General features: G+C 46.9%; 1 protein-coding gene across 1 annotated transcript in view; it reads right to left on the bottom strand.

The window, feature by feature from the left end:
* LOC109901776 (zinc finger protein 516) overlaps positions 1-19,013 on the bottom strand; it is a 66,419-nt gene that overhangs the window by 12,426 nt on the left and 34,980 nt on the right. The window contains exon 2 of the mRNA XM_031786550.1: positions 8,374-10,721. Within this exon, the coding sequence (XP_031642410.1) occupies positions 8,374-10,168 (1,795 nt within the window). The 5' untranslated portion in view covers positions 10,169-10,721. The remainder of the gene's footprint in view (positions 1-8,373; positions 10,722-19,013) is intronic.

Genomic DNA, 19,013 nt, shown 5'->3' with positions numbered 1-19,013 from the left:
ATTTATTTATGGACAGACAGGGCCACACTCTCAGACATTATTACAAACAGTAGCAAATAGAGCCACGACTACATGGAACCTCTTTCACGTCAGGTAGCTCAAGGTAGCATTCAAATCTGATTTCTTTTAAAACAGATAAAACAACACCTCGTGACACAAAGAGACACACACTACAGTACATTGTAAATGTGTGATTGTGGAGCAGTGTACATTTTCATAGCGCACAACGTCTTGTGTGATGCATTGTTTTATTAATGATGTGGACAATGTTTTTGTTGCCATCTGTTGTTTTATTCCTGTATGGACCCCAGGAAGAGTAGAGGCTGCCTTGGCAGCAGCTAACGGGGATCCTAATAAAATACTAAATACATTAGTGAGTCCGCCAGATCAGAGGTAGTAGGGATGAAGGTGCGTGAATTGGACCATATCGCTCTCCTGCCTGAGCATTCCAAATGTAACGAGCACTTTTGGATGTCGGGGAAAATGTATGGTATGAGTAGAAAGCACATATTTTCTTTAGGAATGTAGTGGAGTAAAAGTCAAAGTTGTCAAAAAACTAAGTGGGAAGGTAAAGTGCGGGTACCCCAAAAAAACACATAAAGAGAAGCCAGTTCAGACACAGAACCTGAGTCCCTGCCTCAGCAGACGCATGAGCTGAGATTGCACCAATTAGACGCTAGTAACAATCACGCCTGCCTTATTTGGCGGCGTGATTGTATTTAAGCTGACCGGTTCTGCTCACACATCCTGCTACCACTTGCTGCCGCTGATAGTATGCGTTTGCTTCTTTTGCCTCCACCTGTTAGGTTCTGTTTTCCTGCTGGGGGATTGGTATAGCTTACCGCGCTCACTGCTTGTAGGTAATTTTATATTTTGACGCTTTGCTTGGGCAGTGAGCTATACCCTGAAGGAGCCGAGCCGATATCGGCAAGACTGGCATTATCCATTCTTTAATAAGTGGTTAAACATATCTCTACTTGGTGTTTCTTTTCTGAACTTTCTGTATTTTTTTACTTAGTTAATGTACACCACTGCATTCTTCAAGCATTATATGAACATTCTGTCTTACTAACGTCTATGAAACATTCGACAAAACATTGATCTGCCTTGAAATAGTAGCTGACAGGTTTAATTGAGTCATGTTCCATGAAAAAGGGGGTGTTGTGCTTCCTCATGACCACTTGGTGACAGTGTTGGCCTAAATACCAAACCATAAGAATATATGGAGAGAATCTGAATGGATACCTCATGTCCCCTCTGCTCGACCTCCTTCTCAAAACCAATAGGAGCAGGTCAGAAGGGTGGGAATTCTGATTTTCTTATACAACGGGTTTGGAGGAGGAGGCCAGGAGAAAGGACAAGGGTCAAGGAAATGCAACTGAGATTCTCCCACAGGCTAAAATGTATGGCATTCGCATCTGATTCAGTGCATCTGTACATGTCACAAAATCGTGTCATTCCAGATTATTCCGACATATGAGAGTATGTATCGGGAAATGAACAACGTGTAGAAATTCACTCTGATGCGAGAAGTATTCGTAGGCCTAATGATGAGTATGATCATGGTTTCTGATATCACGACAAGAATAGCTGAAGGGAAAATAGTCTTCATGCCTTTTGATACCCTGATTAATGTATTTCATTGGCTGCATTACTACACTGAACAAAAATACAAACGCAACATGTAAAGTGTTGGTCCCATGTTTCATGAACTGAAGTAAAAGAGTCACAAAATGCTCAACTCTCTTTAAAACAAATGTGTTTAGATCCCTGTTAGTGAGCATTTCTCCTTTGCCAAGATAATCCATCCACCTAACAGGTGTGGCATAACAAGAAGCTGATTAAACAACATGATCATTACACAGGTGCACCTTGTGCTGTAGGCAAAATCCCACTCTAAAATGTGTAGTTTTCTCACACAACACATTGCCACACGTTTTAAGGGCGCATGCAATTAGCATGTTGACTGCAGGAATGTCCACCAGAGCTGTTGGCAGAAAATGTAATGTTAATTGTTCTACCAAAAGCCGCCTCCAAAGTTGTTTTAAAGAATTTGGCAATACATCCAACCGGCCTCACAAGCGCAGACCACGTGTAACCACACCAGGCCAGGACCTCCGCATCTGGCTTCTTCACCTGCGGAATCGTCTTGAGACCAGGTCACCCGGACACCCGGCTCGTCATCCTTACCAGGGTCTTGACCTGACTGCAGTTCGGCGTCGTAACCAACTTCAGTGGGCAAATGCTCACCTTCGATGGCCCTGGCACGCTGGAGAGGTCGCTCTGCATGAGCCAAATGGTGGTCCCACCAGATACCGACTGGTTTTCTGATCCACGCCCCTCCTGTATTTAAGGTATTTGTGATCAACAGATGCATATCTGTATTCTCAGTCATGTAAAATACATAGATTAGGGCCTAATGAATTGATTTCAATTGACTGACTTCCTTATCTGAACTGTAACTCAGTCAAATCTTTGAAATTGTTGCATGTTGCGTTTATATTTTTGTTCAGTGTATATTTCTACTGTTTGTAGAGTGCAGTGCCACATGGTGGCATATATACTGAGTTCCCCCTGCACACACACATAAACAGAACCCCACGCAATCTATCACACATAAACATGAATACAAAAACACTTACACACCCACACTACTCCAGAGCACTATTCACACACCTCTCACTCTCTCTCCCTCACACCGGAAGAAACACAAAACACACACCAATGTCCAGTAACACTTCTTGAGGCCCCTTAAGGCGGCAATCAGCAGTTGAAACAATAACAAAGCATGCTCCTCGCCCCCGAGACTGGCGATATGTAACCACTCTCTAATTCACAGACAGAGCAAAGGATGTTTACTACAAACATCAGGGTCAAACAAGCTTATATGTTGGGTTACGCTGGGGTACTGGAGTTGAACTAAGCTCATGAGGTATTTCTAAGATATAGTCTTCAAGAATCAAATGGGTACATACCCTTCATTTATCATTACAAAAATGGGATGTAGCAACTCCAGATTGCCCCTTTAATTAAGAAGGACATGTCCACACACTCAGTGCCTTGTGATGTACAAGACCTCCCTTACCCACTGAAACAAATGGCCGCACACACACACACACACACACCACTGTGTTTCCACTCCTCAATTAGAACATGCCACTGCCATCTGCTTTTCATTTTGGCTTCCCTATTATCCACATACTGCAGTGGCTAGCACCCAGCCAGGGTTGGGCTGGAGGCTAATCTCTCTGTGTGTGTGTGTGTGTGTGTGTGTGTGTGTGTGTGTGTGTGTGTGTGTGTGTGTGTGTGTGTGTGTGTGTGTGTGTGTGTGTGTGTGTGTGTTTGTGTGTGTGAGAGTGTGTTTTACATTTGACATTTTAGTCATTTAGCTCTTATCCAGAGCTACTTCTAGTTAATGCATTCATCTTAAGATAGCTAGGTGAGACAACCACATCTCTTAGTCATACGTAGCTACTTTATTGAGTAAGAATGTACTATCAGAAAAGTCTGTGCTCGTAGGTGGTGCATGCGTGCATGTCTATGTTTGAGGAGGGGAAAGCCCTGGTTCCCATAGAGCTGTCAGTGCCATAACCTGCCTCGCTGCCAAGGGGAAACCACGGGGGGAAATAACATCCATCTGACATAAACAAACACTGGGTGGGATGTCTGCCATTAACTGCACACCTCCCTCGCTCCCTCCCTCCTTCGCTTGCCCCCTCCCTCTCTCCCTCCCTCGCTCCCTCCCTCCTTCGCTTGCCCCCTCCCTCTCTCCCTCCCTCCCTCGCTCCCTCCCTCCTTCGCTCCCTCCCTCCTTCGCTCCCTCCCTCCTTCGCTCCCTCCCTCACTCGGCACTCTGTGGGAGTCAAGGCAATCGAGACTGACACTGCAGCGATGCCCCTCTCCTCCACGTGTAGTGCAGCCATGCAGGGAATCCTGGAACCCAGAACCAGATCTTGCTTGCTAAACAACATTGTCAACAGTGCAAACCTTGAATGAACCCCTGACTTGAATGACTTGGGGACCGATTCAATCACATCCGCTTTAACCAATATCCGCACAGCTGATGTCTTGACGTGTCGGAGGTGGAACGGCGTAAGAGCTGTCAAATCCACAAGAGGCTCTCGGTATACCCAAAGCGGACATTGCCATTGGCTGCACGGAGTCGCATTAAGAGAAATCTTGCAGCCTTGTTAACTGGAATGTGAGATGTAATCTACACCCTGATTAGGCTGATATAAATCCTTATTATTTTGTTTAATGATTTTCATTTGGAGTATGATTATTTTTGATATAGCCTGGACTTTCTCACTCTGAACTTCTAAGGCGAGTGGGACTGGTGTGGCTTCGTGACAATGATCACATTTGACAGCTCCAACGCAGTTCCACCTCCGACACCGCCAAAACATTGGCTATGCAGTTTGGCTGGATATTGCCGTTCAACGCTTGATCTGATTGAATCTAGGCCTTAGTCTGCCCACCTGCCAACCAGATCACCTGTCTGTCAGCACACTCGAGTGAAGTCTCGGAGTGAGTGGCTGTTCGTGTGTGTGTGTGTGTGTGTGTGTGTGTGCGTGTGTATAACTGAGTGTGCACATGCATTTATTTGTATTTTACACTTAATTTTACCAGGTATGTTGACTCACAATACATTCTCATTTACAGCAACGACCTGGGGAATAGTTAGAGGAGAGGAATGGGATGAATGAGCCAATATTGGAAACTGGGGAGGATTAGGTGGCCATGATGGTATGAAGGCCAGATTGGGAATTTAGCCAGGACCCCAGTGTTAACACCCCTACTCTTATAATAAAGTGCCATGGAATCTTTAGTGACCACAGAGAGTCAGGGCACCCGTTTAACCTCCCTTCTGAAAGACGGCACCCTACACAGGGCAATGTTCCCAATCACTGCTACTGGGGCATTGGGATCTTTTGTTTTAGACCACAGGAAAGAGTGCCTCCTACTGGCCCTCCAACACCACTTCCAGCAGCATCTGGTCTCCCACCCAGGAGCAACCCTGTTTAGCTTCAGAGGCAAGCCAGCAGTGGTATGCAGGGAGGTATGCTGCTGGTGCATGCTAGGTGTGTCCTCTGAGAGTATGTTTGTCCATTAGGAGTGTCTCTATAAATAACAAATCCCTGAGACGTGGGGAGCAGGAGAGGGATCAGGGTGACTGGATGGCGTCAGCGGGGATTAGGTAACCAGCCAGTGGAACATAGAGGGTATAGGTAGGGCAGAGGACGCCCTACTAGGCCCTGTTACCTGACTGTCTGACAGGGGATCTGAGATGGCTTTTTCCACCTTCTCCTCCCTACTTAATCCTCCACCCTCTCCGCCTCCCTCCTCCCTCTCTGCAGACGACTTTGACAACCACTTTGAAAAGAAGACTGACGACATCCGCTTCTCATTTGCTCAGCCTATTGAGTCCAGTGGTCCCACAGAACTACCCTACACCTTGACCGCTTCCTCCCTTCTCTCTCCAGATGAAATCCTGCGGCTAGTGAGGCCCGGCTGCCCAACAACCTGCCCGCTCGACCACATCCCCTCCTCCCTTCTCTAGACCATCTCTGGAGGCCTTCTCCCATTCGTAACTACCCTCACCAACTCATCCCTGACCACTGGCTGTGTCCCCTATGACTTCAAAACGGTCCGAAGTCACTCCCCTCCTCTGACGTCAAAAACTACAGACCAGTATCCTTCTTTCTTTTCTTTCCAAAACGCTTGAGTATGCTGTCTCTAACCAACTCTCTCACTATCTATCTCTGAACAAACTTCTTGACACCAACCAGTCACCAACTTCACGACGGTTCACTCAACCGAGACCGCTCTTCTCTGTGTCACAGAGGCTCTCAGCATTGCCAAAGCTGACTCTCTCCTCTGTTCTCATCCTCCTAGATCTATCCGCTGCCTTCGACACTGTGAACCATCAGATCCTCCTCTCCGCCCTCTTAGGGCTGGGCGTCTCAGGCTCTGCACACTCTTGGATTGCATCTTACCTGGCAAGCCGCTCCTACCAGGTGACGTGGAGAGGATCTGTATCTGCGCCACGTACTCTCACTACTGGTGTCCCCCAGGGATCGGTTCTAGGCCCTCTCCTCTTCTCTCAATACACCAAGTCACTCGGCTCCGAAATAACCTCACATGATTTTTCCTATCATTGCTATGCGGATGACACTCAATTACTTTTCTCATTCCCCCCTTCTGATGCCCAGGTGGCGAAACACATCTCTGCGTGCCTGGCAGATATCTTAACTTAGAAGTTGGCCCCCCACCTCAAGCTCAACATAGACAAGACGCAGCTGCTCTTCCTCCCGGGGAAGGCCTTCCCGCTCCAAGACCTCCACGGTGTCCCCCTACGAGAGTGCAAAGAACCTTGACGAGACCTGGACAACACCCTGTCGTTCTCTGCAGACGTCAAAGTAGTGACTTGCTCCTGCAGGTTCATACGCTACAACATCTGTAGAGAGCGACCCTACCCCACACAGGAAGCAGCGCAGGTCCTAATCCAGGCACTTGTCATCTCCTGTCTGCACTACGCTCTTGGCTGGGCTCCCCACTTGTGCCATCAAACCCCTGCAACTTATCCATAATGCTACAGCCCACCTAGTGTTTAACCTTCCCAAGTTTTCCCATGTCACTCCGCTCCTCTGCACACTCCACTGGTTTCCAGTCGAAGCTTGGATCCACGACAAGACCATGGTACTTGCCTACAGAGCAGCAAGAGGAACTGCCCCTCCCTCCCTTCAGGCTGTACTCAAACCCTACACCCGCAACCCGAGCGCTCCATTCTGCTACCTCTGGTCTCTTGACCCTCCCACTAGGACAGCAGCGTCCCTGCCCCATATTGCGAAAACATGTGAAACTCGACCTCTTCAAAGCGTATCTTAAGAAATCCATTGCTGTGATCTTAAACTCTCCTCAATCTCTCATTAGCCTGGTCCCAGAACTGTTTGTGCGGACTCCTATGGTCATTGTGATGACAAACATGTTGAGTTGTCTATACGGCACTAACAGTTCTGGAGCCAGGCTACTCACTCATGGCTCTGACTGCACGAGCTAATATTCTTAATGTTCTCATACATAGGATGTTATATGCAGTAGCCTAAGGGATATCGTAAGTAAGATCCCTTCTCTGCATACTAACTGAATAAATATGTTTCTGTCTGAGGATTTAGTACATGAATGACAAAACAGGAAGTTCACAACAGACATGAAAAGAGCAACAAGTGCTCTTTTCTTTCTTTAGTCGACTGAACTTCTATGGTTGGGTGTTCTCATGCTATTTCTCTATTTCTCTCTGCTCAATTTTCAAACATTCTCATGTTGACAGCTGAGGGGGAGAAAAGAATACAGATTTTTCACTGTAAATAATTAAAAAAGGAGAGCAAAAACATATTCACACAGATAAGGGGGGGGGGGGGGGTTTCCTGAGACAGGAAAAGCTGAAATAGCAGACTGCTCGAGTCCGAAGAAAAGCTACTTCTATTTCTGACATTCTAAACCGCCAGGGAAGAGAGTGAAAGACTAAGCTCTGATTCTTAACTGTGTATGAAAACATGATAAGCAGAGACATATTTTCAACAAGTTAGTGCCAACACTGACACCCACTCAAATACCTGTCTGTACCCTGCGGAAGAACAAAACATACATACCAAGCTATCTTGAATCTTAAATCAGCCCAGATGTATGTGTTTATCATGATTTTTTCCCCCACAGTGTTTATAGCTCAATATTTTCTTGACCGTGTTTATGACGGTGAAGAAATGACAGGCATTCCAAAAATTTCAACTCCATTGTAATGCCACTTTCAAAGCACAAGCTTTCATCAAACCACCCATTGACTTTTCATCATGGTCTGCTTTTGTCAACAGTCTTGTTGTTTTCAACAGTGGCTTGAACACAAATGAGAATATAATGACCCGACATGATACAGTCTATCATGTTGTTTTTGTAAAGCACACTCAAAAACAGATCCTGAGCAGTTCCGACTATCGCCACAGGGTGGCTCATGTCTCCACTCTATATGGGACTGAGTTGATGAGATGGAATCACAATGATAGGGATCTCACCAACAGATGTTTGCTAGTGAGAGTGTCAAGATCAGGGGCCTTGAAAGAGCTTGAAAAGGAATGAGCTCCTACAGCATGCTTAACATAGTCCTTACATTGAAGCTTATCTCTTGACTGTTGTCATTCTAAATCTGCATACAACATCTGCGTGTTGAGGACAGAGCTAAATATCTTCCTGTTGTCAGAGAAAAGGTTTAGTTTACATTCTATTTCCTCTCAAATATTGCCCAATTCCCCCCTCACTAGTCCAACTAAGGTCACCCGACAGAAGGCTTATATTAACAGTCGAGGTATGTTCACTAACCTGCCAGTTGGACTGCATTGGCGGTGCTCATCTCAGGGGCGTCCTCTCCCAGGGTGGAGGCTGGTGGTGAGTTCCCGTACCCTGGGGTGCTGGGCCTGCTGGGGGAGCCTGATTCGGGGTCACTGGTGGATCCCCAGCGGTCCACTCCTTGCCCTGCCCTGTTGTCCCCTCCGGACCCGGAACCCCTGCCCCCGTCTCGCCTCTGGTGGACCCGCTGGTGCACAATCATCTGGTGGTGGCTGCGGAACACCTTTCCGCACTCAAAGCACTCGGTGGACTTGGCCTGGCTCTGCTGGAAGGACGAGGGACGTCGGCCCTGGCGGGAGGAGGGACGGTACTCCGAGTCGCTCAGGCTCTCGGGGGTGCGCTCCCCCGGGGAGGTGTGGTGGCTACTACCCCCTCCCCCGCTGGCACTGCTGCGTCTCCCTGAGCGTCTCTCCCTCTGCTGACCCTCCAGGATGTAGCGGCTGCTCTCCTTCTCGTACACCACGGTCCCTCCAGCCAGGGCCTCGTCCCCTTCTCCACCTACCGTAGCCTTTATGCTGTATGACTCCACAGGCTCCAGAACCCTGCCCCGAGTAGCCAGCTGCCAGGCCTGGTAGCTACAAACTGGGTCCAACTCGGGGATTCTCTGGCCCAAGCGCCTCTTCTCTTCCTGGGGCTTTTCTTCGGTAGCTGGGCGGAGGCTGAGGTAGTCCAAGAGGCGCCTTTTGGCACTGGGAGAGTCCCCGTCGTCACTAGGTCTCTGGCCCTGTGTCGGCTGCTTAGCCTGGTTGTGGACCTTCTCGTGGGCCCTCAGGCTCTCTCGGTCATGAAACAGGTTGCCACACTTGGAGCAAACCTGGTAAAGGCTTGTGGAGGTCACATTGGTCTCTGGGTCTTGGGTCACGTCGTTGATGGTGGCCGCGGCCTCTTGAGAGTCTGCCTTGGGTTTCCCCCGGCCGGAGGCCTTGGAACCATTGTGGGTCTTCATGTGGCTCTTGAGGAACCAGGCTTCCCTGAAGCGACGGCCACACACCCGACAACAGTGCTCAAGGAGGCCTGCGTGTTTCTTCATGTGGGACTTAAGGAACCAGGCCTGTGTGAACACCTGGCCACACGTCTCACAGGGGAAGGCACCATCAGTGACCTGAGTCCCTGCTTCTCCCTCCATTGCCACTGCCTCCTGACTCACTGGGTTAGTCTCGTCCTCCATGTCGGCTGTGATGTGGACCTTCTCGATGTGACTGAGGAGTTGGTCCTCGCGTTGGGTCTGGTACCCGCACAGACGGCAGCAATATGGCCGCTGCTCAGAGCTGGACTTCTCCCTTTTGACGCTCCTCACCGCCGTCTTCCCTATGCCCTCTTCTGTGTTAGCGTCTCCGTTGACGACCCTATTACAGGCCGAGCTGCTCTTCGTCGGACTGGTTCCACCGTCCAGGCCCTCGGACACACCCACTTCACCCTCCTCTTCCTCCTCTGGCCCCTCCTCCTCCTCGGGGTGGTGGCTAGTGAGTGTGCGCAGTTTGTGGCTGCGGATGTGGACCTTGAGGTTGCCCTTCTGGGAGGCGCGGTGGTCGCAGTAGGGACACTTGTAGGGGCGTGCGCCTGTGTGGCGCCGCATGTGCTGCGACAGAGAGCTCTGGAAGGGGAAGCTGCGGCCACACACGTTGCAGTCGTAGGCTGAGGCCTTGTCTTCTTCCCCCTCTTCTCCATCTCCTCCATGGCTGGCCTTGCCACCCTCTTCCCCCAACGCCAACCCTCCCGCCTGGGTCTCCATGTCCTCCACTCCTCCTCCGCTCTCTCTGGGGTTCATGGTGCTATGCCTCCCACTCCAACTCCCTGCCTGCGCTAGCTCGCTAACAGTGGATCTACACTGCTATCTGCAGTAGCTCATCTAGCTCTAGCGTTCTCCGTCTGTATCAGCCGATCCCAATGCTATCTGTCCGTGCTCATCCACTGCCAACTGTAAGGGTGCATCCAGTGCTATTTAGGCCGTGTTCATCTGACACTTTGCTTAGTGAATCCAATGCCATCTATCGGTCTTCATCCATGCAGTGACAGTCAGTGAATCCAACACTGTCGATGCACCTGCTATAGGGCCCTTTGTGAAATGGCTTACACAGCGCTATCTGGAATCGCACATCTCCGGGTACCTTACACTGTGTCAGACAGAATCCGCCATGGTATATGGCAACACATTGAGCTCTATCTGTGGCTGTGTATAGTCAGACACTGTTACTCCATGTCCCCACTCCTGTTCAGTTCACTGGCTGGCTTTTCTTTGGCTTTATTTTTCATCACATCAGCAGCTCCCAGGTTGCATCACTCTCTGTGAGCTCTCTGTACAGCCTGTGCAGGTCCTCACCCTGAGAGAGAGAGAGAGAGAGAGAGAGAGAGAGAGAGAGATCGAGTACTCACTAATTATGAAAAATGTTTCTAAATGTCTTTTATATCTTGTTCAACATGCTTATTTTGGCAATACAGAAATGGAGAGAGAGAGAGAGAGAGAGAGAAAGAAAGAAAGAGAAAGAGAGTGAGAGAAAGAAAGAGAAAGAGAGAGTGAGAGAGTGAGAGACAGAACAAAGAGACAGCGTTAGCATAGCCAAAGCATGCCACTTCACCTACAGTGATCCGTTACACATTTGCATATTCATATCTCCAGGTATGTGTCAGAGCATGCAGCACGTGTATACGTTTCTATGTAAGTAAGCACGTCAGCGTGTGTATGGGGTGATATCATATGTAAGTCTGTTGAAATGTCAGACAGAGAGGGCCACTGTGTGTGATTGTGCATGGCGCTGCCACTGACGCCACTCCAGCTGAGTCGACACTTTGAACACAATCGCACCGCAGAGCAACGTTCATTCACATCAGCAAGATCAGCACCAGTAGCCTGAGCCTAGCCAACATATTCCCCACGCCCGCTTCAACTGACACTATCACATGGCAGGGATCTTAAGCACACAACAGGAAGTGGCTCTCTTTACTCTTCCAGAGTAGAGAGAGAGAGAGAGAGAGAGAGAGAGAGATCATTTATGAGTTGCTTTACACTCTCTCTCATGTCTCAATCTCACTGTTGCAAGTTCCACAATTCTGAATGTGGGCTCAACAAAAGCCCAATTGAAGTGCAGGACACATACCGACAAAGGACAAAGGCACCAACTAATGTGAACTTTTTACCTCGAAAAGCCCCTTACTGTATTCAGATTAATTTCAATTTGACAAGATACCAGAAGAGACTAAAAGGGATGATAAATATATAGAAAGGAAGAATAATAGAGGAGTGAGTTGGAGTTATGAGGAAGGTTGATTGACAGCACGATTACAGGTTATTACATAACTCACAGCTCACCAGGCTGAGTGACTGACTATCGTTATAAGTGGATAATTGACCATGATCACAAGAGGATGAGGTGGGAAATGAGGGGCTATCAAAACACACACGTGTGCAGATTCACACACACACACACACACACACACACACACACACACACACACACACACACACACACACACACACACACACACACACACACACACACACACACACACACACACACACACACACACACACACACACACACACACTGCCATCCCAGTGAGTAAATGGTGTTGCTTTTACATGGGGAGAGTACAGCACTAAATGTCAGTTTAACCGTGCCTATGTAAGTTATCACAAAGCAGTTATCATTTGCTAAACATGGACATCATACGGATTGAGCAATATGTCAACAGCAAGTCAGGCATAAACGCAATAGGTATTGTGCCTACATTGTTGGGAGCATGACACTGCCTAATGCCTATGACAGAAGCCCATTGTATTGTATCAGAGAGAGTGAATATCTCAGACGTTAAGATTTCACTGGTCCACATGTTACAATCTAAGCCGCTTAAAGTTAAAAACCAGTTGGAACACTTTGGTTTCGGGCCTCTATTCCGCATCCCCCCCCCCCCCCCCCCCCCCACACACAAAAAAAAAAACTAAGCGCTAGCGTTGCTGTTCTCAAAGGTGCTGAAGACAATATGTTCCATTGAGAATTACTGAAAGATTCAAGGTCTGACTGCCAGCCACAACCTAAATGCTAAACAGTCACTGTTAAATAAGTGAGACAGTACAGGTGCATCAAAGCACTCTACCCTGCAGAGACTGCTGCCCTATGTACATAAAGTCACTGAACACTGGTCACTTCAATAACGTTTACATACGGTTTTTACTAACTTTATATGTATATACTGTATTCTAGTGTATGGATTATACAATATAACTAGTGCTGTACACAACTTCTCCATTCATATACTGTCCACACTGTCTATGCACACCATTTATATACACTGAGTGTACAATACATTAGGAACACATTTCTAACATTGAGTTGCACCCCCTTTTGCCCTCAGAACACCCTAAATTCGTTGGAGCATGAACTCTACAAGGTGTCGAAAGCGTTCCACAGGGATGCCGGCCCATGTCGACTCCAATGCTTCCCACAGTTGTGTCAAGTTGGCTGGATGTCCTTTGGGTGGTGGACCATTCTTGATGCACACGGGAAACTGTTGAGCGTGAAAAACCCAGCAGCGTTGCAGTTCTTTGCACACTCAAACCGGTGCGCCTGGCACCTTCTACCAGACCCTGTTCAAAGGCATTTAAATATGTTGTCTTGCCCATTCACCCTCTGAATGGCACACGTACACAATCCATGTCCCGATTGTCTCGAGGCTTAACAATCCTTATTTAATCTTCATCTACACTGATTGCGGTGGTTTATAAAAGGTGAAATAAATAAGGGATCATAGCTTTCACCTGAATTCACCTGGTCAGCCTGTGTCATGAAAAGAGCAGGTGCTCCTACTGCTTTTGTATTCAAATCAAATCAAATCAATTCCGGTCTCTGACATAGCTCGTTCGGATATTTCTCTACTTCTTGTTATTCTTTTTCTACTTGTCGGATTATGTGTGGATTGCTATTGTATTGCTAGATATTAGTGCACTGTTGGAGCTAGAAACATACGAATTTCGCTGCACCTGCGATAACATCTACAAATCCGTGTTCGCGACCAATACACCGTGATTTGATTTGATCAAAGTCAAGTCTAAGAATGATTTTACTGGCAGAGCATTGAGCCTCAAAACACAGATAGTAGTAATCGCAAAAAAAAAATCAAAAACGAAAAGACACTTCAAATGAATCACACTAAAACAAGCCTTAAGCAAATTACACAAGGGCATTTCCCATGGAAAAGGACCCATGAGCACCAACATGTGAAGTTCATAGGAGCATGTCAAATGAAAGCTAGGAGTCTTTCGTTGGGGGAAAGTAAGGCATAGATACATTTTTTTCAACCATTTTCCTTTTTTTAAACGAGGCATAAGTAAAGGCTATGGTTTTTTGATAAACCGGTCGAGAAGGGGTCTGAGAAAACATCTATCAGAAAAGGTCTTAAGAGGTATCAAAAATACATCAAACACAATAATGTTTATGTACAGACCCTGCCAACTAATATCAACACTTATATTTCGTTTTTGTTGACCTTCTGTAGGTTTAAGCAATATGGCCTTGTGCCTTGTAATTCCGTAACCAAAAACCCACATATCTTTAAGATATTTTCAAATATCTCTCCCTCGCGAGGAAGGAGGATAATGAAAGCTCACAGAAGTAACAAGTAAAGGTAGATCCAAATAGCTATAGTTATTTTGCTGACATATAATCCAGTCTGAGTCTAGACAACCCCTCCCTCGATCTCTCTCCCTCTCCAGGTCACCTCTCCCAGCTCTTACTGACACCTACCCATAAGCACCCTCTCTTTCCATTTACTGTAACCAGCATTTTCACCCACTAAGCACTGGACGTCCATGGACGTTGAAAAGTAGTTGAAATTTGGTCAGTCCACACTGGCGTTGATGTTAACGTCCACAGACAGACTGGACTGGGTGTCACGTCCTGACCTTAGTTCCTTTTTTATGTCTCCATTTTAGTTTGGTCAGGGCGTGAGTTGGGGTGGGCATTCTATGTTTTTGTTCTATGTTTTGTATTTCTGGTTTTGGCCTGGTATGGTTCCCAATCAGAGGCAGCTGTCAATCGTTGTCTCTGATTGAGAACCATACTTAGGCAGCCCGTTTTCCCACTATGGGTTGTGGGTAGTTGTTTTCTGTTTTGTGTTGCTGCGCCTTACAGGACTGTTTTGTTTCTTTCATTCACTTTGTTATTTTGTTTAGTGTTTCTGTTCCAATAAAATAACATGAACACTTACCACGCTGCGCATTGGTCCGATCCTTCATACTCCTCGTCAGAAGAGGAAGAAAACCGTTACACTGGGACAAATCGGAACCTATCATAAACATATGATTCACAGCACAGTAGAGATTATTTTTATTGTACTGTACTATACTCTACTTTACTGTCATGTACTGAACTCCACTGTGCTCTACTGCACTGTACTCTACCCTACATTACTCGGCCCTACTCTATTCTACTCCACCCTGACCTGCTGTTTTGTACTGCACTGTACTCTGCTGTGCAGCATTGTGATATCCAAACTTGTGAAACATGAGGAGAATGAGATTCAGATCCATAATTATGCATTTCTGTGTAGTATAGATCATGTAATTCCATTACCGGGTGTAAATTCACTTCAGTTACTGTAGTTAATAACCAAGAGGTTTTTTTCAAATTCAAGGTACCATGTCATAGCTGACACCCCATTCTTCCGCAGACATCTTTGAAACATAATTCGGAGCATATATTTAACAGAGCTTTTGGAAAACGTGGTCGCATAAAAACCTGAGGGAGATTTTACCATAACTCTGTTACCAAAACTCTGTTAAAACTATTCCTTGTGCATAGAGTTATACTTTGAAATCAATGGTTTTTGTTTGGCATCCATTTTAAAGTCAAAGCCTAAATACCTTGGAATCGCCCATAAGGAATTCACATTGCTGGAAAGGACTGACAAGTAAACACCTTGATCTGAACAGATCTTCATTCTCCCCCTTTTTCTACCCTCCCATCGGTCTCTTACCCCATTTAGTCTGAGAGTGGTTACATTTCTCCAGCCCCATTCCTCAGCTGTTAACCAAATCAGTGGCGGGGAGTTCACTTCGTTATTGTTCGAACTGCAGATTGCCCCTTTAATAAATACTTCCTGGTTTATTTCTTACTGTTTAATCGTTTAAAAAAATAGGATAATGATCTTATTTGTTATTAAATGGGGTTTGCTGATTGGGTAAGTATTCAGCGAGTATTAAGCCTGTCATCCACCAGACGATCACATGCCCAAATTAAACTGTAATGAGATTAGCCTAGCTGAAGGAGAAACAATGTGTTCCCCTCTCAACACAAAGTAAGAAAAAAAGGACAAATTGGCTAATAGTGTATGTGTGTCTCTGTGGACGTGTTTAACTATTCTGGTGGGGACCAGAAGTCCCCACCAGAATAGTAAACAAACAAAAATTTGACCAACTAATTTTGTTTATCCCCACAAGGTCAAATGCTATTTCTAGGGGGTTTACGGTTAAGGTTAGAATTAGTGTTAGAATTAGGTTTAGGGCCAGGGTTAGAAGCTAGGGTTAGGATTAAGGTTAGGTTTTTGGGTTAAGGTTAGGTAAGAGTACGGGTTAGGGTTAGGTTTAGGGGTTAGGGAAAATAGGATATTGAATGGGACTAAATTGTGTGTCTCCACGAGGTTAGCTGTACAATACTTTGTGTGTGTGTGTGTGTGTGTGTGTCCAGAGGGACAATGTTACCATTCATTATTATGACTTCTGTGATGAATCAAAGACATGATTTCAACATGTCCACCCCCATTCTCCCCACCCCACTGATCCAAAAAGATCCTCATATACATGATAAGCCCAACCTTGAAATGACTGCCTTGGCTGTCATGTAGCCCACTCCATCTTGCTAGCGTTGATCCCAACCCTGATGCAGACGAGATGGTTTGAGAAAGGCTAAGTCTATTACACTGTAGCTCTATAAATGTAACGTACCATGAGTTTAAAACCCAAATAACCGTTATCAGCTGAGATAAGGGGGGTGTTAGTTGAGAGGAAGACAAAAACACACACACACCCCCCCCCCCCCCCCACAAAATGTTGAACTCAGACAGCTGAAGGTCTAGCTGCTGTGTGAAACAAGGAAATCCGCTCTTAATTTTCCCATCGGTCCAGAGCCCTTCAAAGAAGGGGGCCTATTTCCATCTCAGATCTCAGGGAGGTTCTTAGGACATCTGGAGCTGGTCTTGCAGCACATTCATCTGTGTCTCAGGCAGGGAGAGAGACAAGGAAGGAGGGGCAAGAGGGTGAGGAGAGCGGAGGGCCAGAGCTTTACTCTCATCGCTGTGATGGACGACACTGTCAGCCATAGGGAGGGCTCTCAATCACAACAAACAGCGCAAAGAGAGACGGAGATGCAGCACACATCTCCAAACACAGAGGAGGGAGGGGGGGGGGTGATTTGGCCTTTAAAAACACACTTTCTCTCTCTCCTTCTCACTCACTATACGCTTTATTAAAGCAAATGGCTCAGGGCCATTTCAGTGTGGGGCATGTTGTAGCCTCATTGGTTACACAGAGCACAGCATGGTATGCTCTCGTTGGCTGGCCCTCAATACATATCCGTCGCCAAACTCATTGGCTCCAGGTCATCTATAAGTCTTTGCTAGGTAAAGCCCCGCCTTATCTCAGCTCACTTGTCACCATAGCAACACCAGCAGGTGTATTGCACTGGTCATCCCCAAAGCCAACACTTGCTTTGACCACCTTTCCTTCCAGTTCTCTGCTGCCAATGACTGGAACAAATTGCAAAAATCTCTGAACCTGGGGTCTTATATCTCCCTCTCTAACTTTAGGCATCAGCTGTCTGAGCAGCTTACCGATCACTGTAACTGTACAAAGCGAATCTGTAAATAGCACACCCAACTACCTCATCCCCATATTATTACTTACCCTCTTGCTATTCTGCACCCCAGCATCTCTACTTGCACATCATCATCTGCACATCTATTACTCCAGTATTAATGCTAAATCATAATTATTTTCGCCTCTAGGGCCTATTTACTGCCTACCTTGTTTATGTGTAACTCTGTGTTGTTGTTTTTGTCACACTGCTTTGCTTTATCTTGGCCAGGTCACAGTTGTAAATGAGAGCTTGTTCTCAACTGGCCGACCTGGTTAAATAAAGGTGAAATGTAAAAGAAAATGAAAAGTGGACTTCTTATTCCCACACACATGCTTGAACAAATGCACAAACACGCACATACACACGCCTGCACACGCACACAGAAACACGCACACAGAAATGAAATTGCCAAACAGAGGGGTGCTTTACAAAAGTTATCCACCCAGATTTCGACGAGGTCCACGCACACTGTGAGCTTCGAACACTGCTCCATACAGAGAGAGAGAGAGAGAGAGAGAGAGAGTAAGCTTTGAAAGTGACTGGTACACACTGAGAGCTGCAGTCAGTCACATGTGTGCTTTGGGCATTAGAGAACTCTTTAAAATCACACACACACACACACACAGTACAGAGACAGGGGCTCATAAAGTGGACATTCAGTGCTCAGAGCGGGACAGCAGTGGTGTGGACAGAGCCCCCGTCCCCTCGCCTCTCCCTCCATCAACCCCAAGCCAGCGGACTCTCAGACCAATCAATAATCCATTATGAACAAACTCTGCTTTGCCTCCCCACTCCCGGCAGGCAGACAAAGAGCCCTGCTGTAAGCTGTGTGATGGAGAGAACCAGAAGAAGAGAGGGATAAACAACGACAGGAGGACAGGGCAGTAGACGACCCATGGCATGCCCAGTTTGGAAAAGCATAGGCTACTACTTCTGCATACAACTTTTTAGACACAGTGGAGTTATGTTATCTAATGACTTTTGTACGTATGCAATGCATGTTAATGTACATGTGCGTATGACCAATTGGTGTCGCCTGTAGCATACAAATAAAAATCTAATCAATTTGGTTCTCTGTAGCTTGCTTTGTTGTTTAACTCTTCTTGTCATGCTCCCTGTTCATATTGCTGAATGTATTAGCTTCAATGACAATAATGAGGCTTTGCGTTCTAGTGCAGTCCCAGTCCTGCTGTGTGTGTGTGCGCATGCATGCATTTGTGCATGAGCACTGTGGTGTGTGCGTGGGACAGGCCCATGTAGCGTTTGGGTGGAGGGCAGCAGAGTCCCATAGCCCAGCACCCTGTGGACTGCCTGGGCCAAGGTCTGGGTCTAGGACTGTCAAAGCAGGTCAAGCTCACAGACAGGGAGACCAGCGGGGGGCTCACGGCGTCCATTATCCCCACCCCCCACCCCCCCATTTTCCGTCCCCTATACCCATACCAATCATACCCCCCCACCCAACCCCAGCCACAGCCCCAACAGAAACCCACCATTAATGTGTCAGCATAGACAAAACAATGGAGGGATCGTCTCTCTCCCTCTCTCTCTTTCTGTCTCTGGTTGTCTCCAGACCTTTGATAAGTGGGATGGGAGGAGGGTGGTGGGTGGTGGGTGGAAGAGGAGGGTGGGGGTCTCTCTATTTACGTGAGAAGGGTCTTACAAATGAAAAGCACCCACTGGATCCCTGCTTGGGTGTATATAGCAGGGCTGTAGGAGAGAACAGGGGCCAGAGCAGGTGTTTGGGTCAACAATGTCATGTTAGATTTC

The sequence above is a fragment of the Oncorhynchus kisutch genome, linkage group LG13, assembly GCF_002021735.2.
Source record: "Oncorhynchus kisutch isolate 150728-3 linkage group LG13, Okis_V2, whole genome shotgun sequence".
Lineage (NCBI taxonomy): Eukaryota > Metazoa > Chordata > Actinopteri > Salmoniformes > Salmonidae > Oncorhynchus > Oncorhynchus kisutch.
The sequence above is the reverse complement of the archived record's forward strand: the minus strand, read 5'-3'. Positions and strand labels throughout refer to the sequence as shown.